Raw genomic sequence first — 12,102 nt, 5'->3', positions numbered from 1 at the left:
TGAGACTCTGGGATTATACACATGCACCAATGTACCAATAGGTTTAAGGCAGTTTAAAAAACAACACTTCTTAGAATTATTGACTAGCTGCTATAATTATTCCATTAGATTTTAAAAATAGAAAGAGAGATTCATACAAATTTCAATATTTTGAAGCTTTCTTGGGCTCTATCTACTCCCTGGCATGAAATCTAGCACCTATGAAAAGAGTGGTTTACTCTGGCATTAACATATTGGGAATTGTTATCAGAACAAAAGGATTGAACAGGCATCCAATATGTTGGAGAGGGCTGAGGTAAAGCAAATCACCAAAGCATTAAGGCCGGGAAAGGATGACACATTCCTACAAAAATAATAGGAGAATTCTTCCATGCATCTGACAGCATATCAAAGCCAAGTGAGAAGTAGGGATAAAAATTAAAATCAGATGAAACATTCAGGAGACCAAGGTGGACATTATTCTACACTGACAAGAGGAACCCACACACAAAGACTTCCAGGTGGAATTGAAAAATAGATTTTGTGAAGGGTCAAAATAAGACCAAAAGACATTTTCTTTGGGTCAGATTAGACAGAGGAATTCCCTATGAAGAAGTTTCCAGGAAAATCTAAACCTCTGTTCAATATTTCTGAGCTCTGCTCTCCTTCTCAACACTCCTTTTTCTCTTTCTCAGCTTACAGGCACCAAAAGTTAGCAATGAAAAACCACTCTTTTACTGAATTCATCCTTCTGGGCCTATCAGATGTCCCAGAGCTTCAGATTATCATTTTCATATTTCTCCTCCTCACATACATGTTCAGCATTATTGGGAATCTGACAATCATCATCCTCACTCTGCTGGACTCCCACCTCCAGACTCCCATGTATTTCTTCCTCCGGAATTTCTCCTTCCTGGAAATTTCCTTTACATCCACTTTCACTCCTAGGCTGCTGTTCAGCATCTCAACTGGGATCAAGACTATCAGCTTTGCTGGCTGCTTCACTCAGTACTTCTTTGCCATTCTCTTTGGGGCCAGTGAGTTTTACCTTCTGACTGCCATGTCCTATGACCGCTATGTGGCCATCTGCAAACCTCTGCATTATACCACCATCATGAACAGCAAGGTCTGCATCCAACTAGTACTCTGCTCTTGGCTGTGTGGCTTCCTGACCATCTTCTTCCTAATCATCCTGACCAGTCAGTTAGATTTCTGTGGGTCCAATGTGCTGAATCATTATTATTGTGACTATGGACCCCTCGTAGAAATATCTTGCTCAGATACAAGTCTACTGGAACTCTTTGAATTTATCTTAGCAATTCTGACATTGGTAGTCACACTGGTGCTGGTGATCCTCTCCTACACAAATATCATCAGGACCATTCTGAAGATCCCCTCAGTTCAGCAAAGGAAAAAGGCCTTTTCCACATGTTCTTCCCACATGATTGTCATCTCCCTCTCTTATGGAAGCTGCATCTTCATGTACATAAAGCCTTCAGCAAAAGAAGGAGTTGCCTTCAATAAAGGAATAGCTGTGCTCAATAACTCAGTTGCCCCTTTACTGAACCCATTCATTTATACTCTGAGGAATAAACAGGTAAAACAAGCTTTTAAGGATATGACCAGAAAATTGTGCATATTTACTCATTTGAATAAAGGAGAAAAATAATAATGTTAAATTGTGTACACAAAAAAAACTGAATGAAAACTATTTTCCCATTATAAATATGACAATCAGCTGAATGATTCTATCTTCCCCCAAGGAGGTATTGGGCTCATCAAAAGTTATTGGGGCTAGGGGTGAAGATCAATTACATAGTACTTCACTAGAATGTCCAGAACTAAAAAAAAATAATTGTTTTATTATCAAAAAGTTGCAAGTATATTGTGTCAAAATGACTGGCTACTTTTCAAAGAGATACTCATAACCTATGCCAAAAACTAATCTGTGGGAACAAGTGCTTGGAGTACTACTTACATGGCATATGTTAAGGGCTCCTGAGTGGCAGGCCACTCCCCTCATGCTAGGCTCATGAATGGCAGACCACTTACACCGTAGGCACAGCCCTGGGCGTGAGGCCATGTGTTGCAGTCCTGGTGCTCCACAGTCCACTCCTCCATTGGTTGCTGCAAGGACAGTTAGCAAGAAATTGTATTGGTGGCTACCTATAATCTGCCTAGCTACCACCTGAGTATATATACACGGTAACTGTGCAATAAACGCAGACCTTCTTTCAGCTTGGTCCTGGAGGTCTTGATTATCAACTCCACAGACACACACTCCTCTAACTTGTTCTGTGGACCTCCTTGCTGGATGAGAGAGGGCCCATGCAGCTGGCACCTGAACAGGGACCTGAGGTAAGCCTATAAGACAGGGCATGGCCCCTCACAGAGCAGTGAAGAAGGGGAAATGGGGAACCTACCGAATGCTACCAAAGACTCACAGCTGCACACTCTCTTAGACACTAGAGGTTTAACCCTGAATAAGAGAGAAGCCAAGAAGTTCTGAGATGTATGACAGAGACTAGCCCATGGATCAATGCTGCAGTTGGTTTTGATCCTAGGATATGGGACAAGATAATGGCAAACGCATGGCAAGCTGAAGTGAGACAGGGGTATACATTACCACTACATTTTTTTCCTATTGTGAAAGCCAGTCATCAAAGTGTAGGGGGCCCTAAAACAGACCCTTGTCATATAATGAGGGAAGTTGAGGCTGTGAGACACAGACAAGGGGAAAAAGCAGGGACATAAATGTACCTCAAATCAAGCAACCACAACAGGTGCAGGAGGGAGAGACAAGAAATTACTGCTGGCCTTCATGGTGAAGAAAGAGGGGACTACAAATGGTGCAGGTGCTCCTTCTACTGACAAAAAAAGACTATAACCTTCCCTGAGTCACTGGCAACTGTCTCCTTATGAGGCAATGCCAAAGCCAGCAAGGGACTATGATAGCTTAGAAATGACCAGGCCCCTGGACAGGCCCAAGTCATGGTCTCCCAGAAACCCATTCCAAGAGGCCAGAGATCCTTTTAAAGATCTAGGTAGGATAAGAGATGAAAAGTGGGGTAACGGAGTACAAATCTTCCCAGTCAACATGGCCCCCACATCACAGCGCCCTGCCGCTTGGTATCCACACACATTGGGTACCCTGAAGGAGATGAAGAGGCGGTAAAAGAGGATGGGCCCTGGGATTCTTTTGCAGAGCAAATTCTCCAATCATTCAGTCTTGTACTTAATTGTCCTCAAGACTGGAAAGACCTAGCCAGAGCAGCTCTTGAGCCCACAACATTTTTGGAGTGGAAGGCATTCTTCTATGATAAATGTAAACAGCAGGGGGATCGTAACCACACCACAAATGTGAACCTCTCAGCTGAATGCTTGCAGGGAAAAGGAATCCATAGTTCCCCTGCAGTACAAGCCACAGGCCCACCAAATTATTTTTTTAAGAGAGAGAGAGAATTTTAATATTTATTTTTTCAGTTTTTGGCGGACACAACATCTTTGTTGGTATGTGGTGCTGAGGATCAAACCCTGGCCGCACGCATGCCAGGTGAGCACGCTACCACTTGAGCCACATCCCCAGCCCAGGCCCACCAAATTATTTCAATTATTTCAACTTCACATCATGTACAACCACAAGAATGGTATGCAAATTAGAATGGGTTGCACTCCATATATGTATAATATGTCAAAACACACCCTACTGTCATGTATATATTAAAAAAAATAAAAATTAAGGTTAAATAAATAGTTTGGAAACAATCAATAAACCTATGTGAAGGATCACAAGATGGCAGACTAGAGAAAAGCTGTGTTTGTTTTCACTCAATGACCCAAGATTTAAGCATCAGAATACTGTTCTCTGCAAGGTGGGTAAAAGAAGGATTTTGCTGAAACTCAATATTGGACAGAGTATCTTATAGACTCAGAAATTTAGGGTACATTAAACAAGGAAGAGGGACAACATTGAAGCTAAGCTGCCAGCAGTAGCAGCAGCATGACCAGGGAAATACAACAGCTATCTTAGTGCAGAAAATCCTCCCATCAGGGGGGCAACCTGCCCTAGGCTGATCCAGTGTCTGTACTGAACAATATACTCGTGCATGAAAGATGCCTCATGTTTCCCAATTGTCCACAGAAAGCCTAGGCAGGGATCATTTTGAGGCGACCATGCTATGTCCTCTGGTGGCTATGTGAACTGAGAACTGGGATTCAGGAAATCTAAGCTGGGTCTAATAAATTGTCCTGGCAGACAGCTATGTAACTCGGATCGTGCCTAACAAGCAAAGAGGAAAACAGGCACAGAGACTATTTTACCCAGGAGAATATGGGTTAGAGAAGCCAGGAGAGCCCAGCTCCCTCCCCCAATTTTGAGTCTGGTAGCTCAGAGGACCAGCTGGGGTGTGTGGGAAATTTGAATGGGTGAGTGTAACAGTGCTCAGGGACTAAATCAGAAGGTTCAAAGGACTGACACCTCCACCTCACAAGTGGAACCATGGGCAGACTCCTCAGGTGCAGTCTCCCAGTGTTGATCAGCAGCTGCTGGGCCCTGGAGGTGCACTGACGTAACATCTCCAGACCAGTTGTCACTTAACAAAACACCTGGAGCCTGACTAGACCTAAGCCCCACTTAGGAATTCCTCTCACAGAACTCTGCTGCAACTCCACCCTGGGTGTGCATCTGTTATAGTTTGGATGTGAGGTGTCCCCCAAGAGCCCATGTGTGAGACTATGCAAGGTGGTTTGGAGGAGAAATGATTGGGTTATAACCTTAACCTAATCTCTGAATTAATCCCTGAGGGGAGTAATTAAGTGGTAACTGGAGGCAGGTAGGATATGACTGAGGAAGTGGTTCATTGAGGGCATGGCTATGGGATATATTTTGTATCTGGAGGGTGGAGCCTCTCTGCTTCCTGATCACCATGTGAGCTGCTTCCCTCTGCCACACTCTTCCTCCATGATGTTCAGCCTCACCTTGACCCTCAAGGAATGGAGTCTATTATTATTGATTGAGACTTCTGAAACCGTGAGCCCCTCAAATAAACTTTTCCTCCCCTAAAATTGTTCTGATCAGATCTTTTAGTCACAGCAGTGAAAAAGCTGACTAAAACAGTATTGATCTGGTCTATGCAGACAAAACCCCAGCTGACAGGACTTCCTGTCCAACCCCACTTTATGCTTCCAAGAAGGGAAGCTGAGAACTTCTAACTCCAACTGGCAACTTGGTGAGCAACACAAAAAGCAAAAAGGTCTGGGGGCTAGGGTTGTGGCTCAGTGGCAGAGCTCTGGCCTAGCATATTGAGGCTCTGGGTTTGATCCTCAGCACCACATACAAAAATAAATAAAATAAAGGCATGATATACATCTACAACTACAAGAAAAAAAATTTTAAAGAGAGAGAGAAAGGGTCTGACAGCCCACAGCTGCTAGTCTTGTGCTCAGTACTTACCTCAAGAAGAAACAGAAAGAAAGACAATTGGGCAGAGATAGTAAACATATTACTCATCAACAATTTTGACTACCACAATGGAAATAATTCCTTAATTTTTCATCAATAATCTCCATATCTATCTCTCTATCTATCTCCCTCTCTCCTCCACCCTCTGTATATATACTGAATGGTTCACGGACATTTGTACATTTATATATTTGTTTCTTATTTCTCATTTCTAGCATTTTAATAATTATTTTTTAGTTACAGGTGGACACAATATATTTATTTTATTTTTATGTGGTGCTGAGGATTGAACCCAGTGCCTCATGCATACTAGGTGAGTGCTCTAAATCTCTAAGCCACAATCCCAGCCCTCATTTCTAGCATTTTTTTAGGGCAGTTATTTTTTCTTGCTGTGTCTTTTAAGGTCTAGGGTTTTTGATTAATATTTTTTGGGTTTGTTTTGTGTTTTTTTCACTTTTCTGTTTCCCTTGTTACTAATAGCCAAACTTTATTGTTCTCTCTTTCACTCTTCCTTTAATTTTTTACTTCTGTTTTCTCTCCAACATCCTCATAACCATTACCTTCTCCATCTTTTCTAAATTCTTACTTCACCTTTTGAAATTGCAAACTCTTTCATGCCCACCTATTATTATTATCTCTTAAATAACTCTATTCTTAACATTTTAAGCACTAATTGCACTAATTAAAATAACACCTGCCCCCACCACTAATACTATATCAATTATTAATGCTGTGAAAATCACAGATGACACCTAATGTTTGGTTTTATGCCAGACATAATACATGATAATTTCCTGCTTTTATTTCTGGCAATTGCTCATCAAACCATTTCTGCTTATTATGCCAATAACATTATAGATGTCATAGTAGGCACTAAGTATTTAGTCTAATGCTATATATTACTTGCATTGGTTGTTGCTATTATTTGTATTCCCTTAATCTGTGAGGTACTTGGAAAACAACAGAGACACTAAGAGTTCATAGAGCATAAGTTTTTGCTTCAAACCCATATTGATAGATGGTAAACACACAAACAATATGAAAAAGCAAAAGAACAAACTATCCCAAACAATCCATTATGCCCCAACAACAAATCCCATTGACACCACCTTGGAGGAAATGTCAGAGAAGGAATTTAGAAAGTTCATAATTAAACTTATATACAAGGTAACAGAAAATATAAGAAGTGAAACCAGAGAAAAAATATAAGAAGTGAAAGATCACTCCAATAAGAAGATAGAGATACTGAAACAGAACCTAATGGAAATCCTCAAAATGAAAAAAGCAATAAACCAAATTAGGTCAGGGGCTGTAGCTCAGTGCCAGATTGCTTGCCATGCACATGTGAGGCACTGGGTTTGATCCTCAGCACCACATAATAATAAACAAATAAAATAAAGGCATGCTATCCATCTACAACTGCAAAAGAATTTTTTTAATAAATTAACCAAGTTTAAAAATCAATGGAAAGCATTACCAACAGACGAGACTACTTGGAAGAAAGATTTTCAGGCAATGAAGACAAAATATATAATCTTGAAAATAAAGTTGACCATGGAGAAAAAATGTTAAGAGACAATGAACAAAATTTTCAAGAAATATGTTCTAACATGAAAAGGTCAAATTTGAGATTCATGAGGATAGATGAAGGCTCTAAAATACAAACTAAAGGAATGTACAATCTTTTCCATGAAAATAACATCAGAAAATTTCCCAAACCTTTAGGATGAAATGGAAAATCAAAAACAGGAGGCATACAGGACTCCAAATATACAAAATTACAACAGATCCATACCAAGGTACATTATTATCAAAATGCCTAACATACAAAATAAGGATAGAATTTTTAAAACTGCTAAAGAAAACAACAGGTCACATTTAGAGGTAAGCCAATCTGGATCTCAGTTGAATTCTCAACACTAAAAGCTAGAAGGTCTTGAAATAATATATACCAAGCTCTGAAAGAAAATGAAAGCCAGCCAAGAATATTATACCTAGCAAAATTAAAATTCATATTTGAAGATAAAATCAAAATTTCCCATAATAAACAAAAGTTAAAAGAATTTATAACTAGAAAACTTGCACTAAAACATAAATGAAAACCAGAAAATTGATGAAATACACTAAAAAATAGTCAACCAAAGGAGAATCTAATCCAACTAAAATTCACTAATCAAATTCACTAAAAACTCGAAAAAAATCAGAATTACAGGGAATACAAATCATATCTCAATAATAATATTGAATGTAAACAGCCTAAACTCAAAAGACACAGACTGGCAGGTTGAATTAAAAAACAAGACCCAACAATGAGCTATCTCCAAGAGACACACTTCATAGGCAAAGACATCCACATACTGAAGGTTAAAGGATGGGAAAAAATATATCATTTATATGGACTTTGTAAACAAGCAGGGGTTACTATTGTCCTGTAAGATAAAGTGGAATTCAAGCAAAAATTAATAATTAATCAGAAGAGACAAAGAAGTCCATTTCATGTTGCTTAATGGAATCATACAACAAGAAATAACAATCATAAATATTTGGGGCTGGGATGTGGCTCAAGTGGTAGCGCGCTCGCCTGGCATGCATGCAGCCGGGGTTCGATCCTCAGCACCACATACAAACAAAGATGTTGTGTCCGCCGAAAACTAAAAAATAAATATCAAAAATTCTCTCTCTCTCTCACCTCTCTCTCTCTCTCTCTCACCTCTCTCTATAAATAAATAAATAAATAAATATTTATACCCCAAACAATGGAGCATCTACATACATCAAAAAACCCTTCTCAATATCAAAACAAATAACCCAATCCAAAATGAGTTAAGGAACCGAACAGACACATCAAGAAGAAGATATAAAATTGATCAACAAATATATGAAAAAGTGTTCAACATCTCTAACAACTAGAGAAATGCAAATCAAAACTACTCTAAGAGTTCATCTCACTCCTGTCAGAATGGCAATCATCAAGAATATAGGCAATAATAAATGTTGATGAGGATGTGGTAAAAAAGGTACACTCATACATTGCTGGTGGAACTGCAAATTGGTGCAGCCACTATGGAAAGCAGTATGGAGATTCCTCAGAAAATTGGGAATGTAACCACCATTTGACCCAGCTATCCCACTCCTTGGTTTTTACCCAAAGGACTTAAAATCAGCATACTATAGTGACACAGCCACATCAGTGTTTATAGCAGCTCAATTTACAATAGCTAGACTATGGAACCAACTTAGGTGTCCCTCAATAGATGAATGGATAAGGAAATGTGTTATATATGCTCAATGGAATATTACTCAGCTTTAAAGAAGAATAAAATTATGGCATTTGTTAGTAAATGGTTGGAATTGGAGAATACAATGCTAAATGAAATAAGCCAATCCCACAAAACCAAAGACCAAATGTTTTCTCTAATATGAATGCCAATTCACAATAAGGCAGGGAGCACTAGGGAAGAATAGCATTACCTTAGATTAGGTAGAGGGAAGTGATGGGAGGGGAAGGAAGGAGATGTGAGGATAGAAAAGATAGTAGGATGAAACAGACATTATTACTGTATGTATATATGTGACTACATGACCAATATGATTCTGCAACATGTACACTCAGAAAAATGAGAAATTATATCCCATCTACATATGATATATCAAAGTACATAAATGCATTCTACTGTCATATATAACTAATTAAAACAAATTAAAAATTTTTTAAAATAAATAAATAAAAAGAATCAAATAGACCACAACAAAATAATATTGGGTGACTTCAACATGCCTTTCTCATCACTGGATAGATCTTCCAAATGAAAACTAAATAAAGAAGGTACAAGAAATAAAAAATACAATTAATAATTTAGACAACAGATATATAGAGAATATTTCATCGATCAATAACTGAACATACTTTCTTCTCAACAGCACATGGTTCATTTTCTAAAAGAGATCATATCTTAGGCCACAGAGCAACTCTTAGCAAATACAAAAAAAAAAAAAACGGAGCAAATACTTTGTATTCAATCAGATCATAATAGAATAAAATTATAAATCAACACTAAGGTAAAAATGGAAGCTACTATAACATCTGGATACTAAATAATATGCAAATGGATGATGAACTAAAAAATACTCAGGTAAATTAGAATAATAATGAAACTATCTAAATCTCTGGAACACTATGAAGGCACTTTTAAGAGGAGAGTTCATAGCATTGAGCTCACACATTAAAAGACTAGAAAGATGCCAAATAAATAATCTCACATTATATTTCAAGGTCCTAAAAGAAGAAAAACAAGAAAAAAAATAAAAACAAAACACAAAAATCAATGGAAATAATTGAAATCAGAGATGAAATTAAAATTTTTAAAAAGAGCAATTCAAAAACTCAACAAACAAAAAGTTTGCTCTTTGAAGGGCTGTGGCTGGGGCTCAATGGTAATGCACTTGCCTGGCATGTGTGAGGCACTGGGTTCAATTCTCAGTACCACATATAAATAAATAAAATAAAGGTCTGTCAACAACTAAAAAAATGTTTAAAAAAGAAGAAAGTTGGCTCTTTGAAAGAATAAGCAAAATTGATAAACCCTTGCCAAGATAACCAAAAGAAAGAAGGAAAAATCTCAAGTTAATAAAATCCATGATGATAAAGAAAATATCCCAGACACTACTGAAATAGGAGATTATCAGAAACTATTTTGAAAATTTATACTAAATAAGGTGGAAAATCTAGAAGACATCAACAGAGTCCTAGAGTCATATGACCTACCTAAATTGAAACAGGAGGACATGGAAAATTTACGGGGCAATTCCAAGTAATTAAATTGAAGGCACCTTTAAAAGCCTTCCAACAAGGAAAAGCCCAGGAGAGGATGAATTCTCAAAGTTCTACCATACTTTTAAAGAAGAACTAACACCAATCTTCCTCAAATTATTCCACAAAATAGAAAAGGAGAGAACACTTTCAAACTCATTCTACAAAGCTAGTATCACCCTGATACCAAAACCAGACAGACACTTGAAGGAAAGAAAGCCTCAGACCAATAACCCTGATAAACATAGATGCAAAAATTCTTAATAAAATACTGGAAAATCACACACAAAATCACATTAAAAAGATAGTACACCATGATCAAGTGGATTTCATCAAGAGATGCAAGGTTGGTTCAACATACAAAAATAAATACATGTAATTCACCACATAGACTTAAAGAAAAGAATCATATGGTTATCTCAATTGATGCAGAAAAAAACATTTGACAAAATATAGCACCCATTCATGTTGAAAAACTAGGGTAGAAGGAACATACCTCAACATTGTAAAAGCTATATGTGCTAAAACCCAAGGCGAATATCTTTCTAAACAGAGAAAAACTGAAAGCATTCCCTCTAAAAACAGGAACAAGACAGGATGCCCACTTTCACCACTTCTATTCAACATAGTTCTTGAAACTCTAGCTAGATACAATTAGGAAAAGAAGAGCTCAAATTATTTCCATTTCTGGTACAAGCAACAATAAATGTTATCGAGGATATGAGGGAAAAAGTACACTCATACATTGCTGGTGGGACTACAAATTGGTACAACAACTCTGGAAAGCAGTATGGAGATACCTCAAAAAGCTAGGAATGGAACCACTAGCTGACCCTGTTATCACACTCCTAGGTGTATATCCAAAGGATTTAAGATCAGCATAGTACAGTGACTCAGCCACATTAGTGTTTACAGCAACACAATTTTCAATAGCCAAGCTAAGGGGTGAACCTAGGTACCATCCTCAAGATGAATGAATAACGAAAATGTGGTATATACACATGATAGAGTATTATTCAGACATAAAGAAGAATGACTTTTTGACTTTTGCTGGTAAATGGATGGATCCAGAGATTATCATGCTATGTAAAATAAGCAAATCCAAAAAAAACAAAGGTCAAATGTTTTCTCTAATATATGGAAGCTAACCTACAATTAAGGGGGCAGTGGGGAAAATAGAAGTTCAGTGGATTAGGCAAAAGGGAATGAAGGGAAGGGGGGGTATAGAAAAAAAGAAGAAAGTAGAAAAAGTCTAACATAACTTTTCTATGTACATATATGATTACAACATCATGAATCTCACCATCATGTTCATCTACAAGACTGGGATCCTAATTAGAATAATATATATTCCATGCTTGTATAATTATATCAAAATGGACTCTACTGTCATGTATCACTAAAAAAGAACCAATAAAATAAAAAAAGAAACCTATGCTATAATAAATGGGAAGCTGTGATATTACATAATGTGGCACAGTTAACAATCTAATAACTGATGAAAAATTACAAAATTATGTTTTATTCTTTTAAAATGATTTATGTTATATACAGTAAAATTTACTTTGTGTCATACAGTCTATGAGTTTTATCAAGTATATATGTACCTACAACCAAATTCATGACACACAACAGTTCTTTCAACTCAAAAATTATCCTCATGCTATTCCTTTGTACATAACTCTTTACCCCATCCTGAAATTCTAGCAACTATTGATCTTTTTTCCACTTCTAGTTTTGCCATTTCTAGAACGACATATAAATGGAAACATTTAGAGGTCTTTTGATCTGGCTTCTTCTAGCTCTTTTATTTTTATTATGAGACAGTGTCTTGCTAAGTTGCTTAGGGCTT

General features: G+C 37.4%; 1 protein-coding gene across 1 annotated transcript; it reads left to right on the top strand.

The window, feature by feature from the left end:
* Positions 1–697: 697 nt before the first annotated feature.
* Positions 698–1,648, top strand: LOC101956205 (olfactory receptor 6C4). Its single transcript, XM_013363044.3, has one exon. It carries the CDS (start codon positions 698–700, stop codon positions 1,646–1,648), a length of 951 nt encoding a protein of 316 aa, XP_013218498.3.
* Positions 1,649–12,102: the final 10,454 nt, after the last annotated feature.

This window comes from Ictidomys tridecemlineatus, chromosome 6, assembly GCF_052094955.1.
Source record: "Ictidomys tridecemlineatus isolate mIctTri1 chromosome 6, mIctTri1.hap1, whole genome shotgun sequence".
Lineage (NCBI taxonomy): Eukaryota > Metazoa > Chordata > Mammalia > Rodentia > Sciuridae > Ictidomys > Ictidomys tridecemlineatus.
Note: the sequence above shows the minus strand (reverse complement) of the source record. Positions and strands in the feature narration are given on the sequence as shown.

Coding starts and splice junctions, on each gene's coding strand:
- LOC101956205 (XM_013363044.3), top strand. CDS start 698: ATGAAAAACCACTCTTTTACTGAATTCATCCTTCTGGGCCTATCAGAT.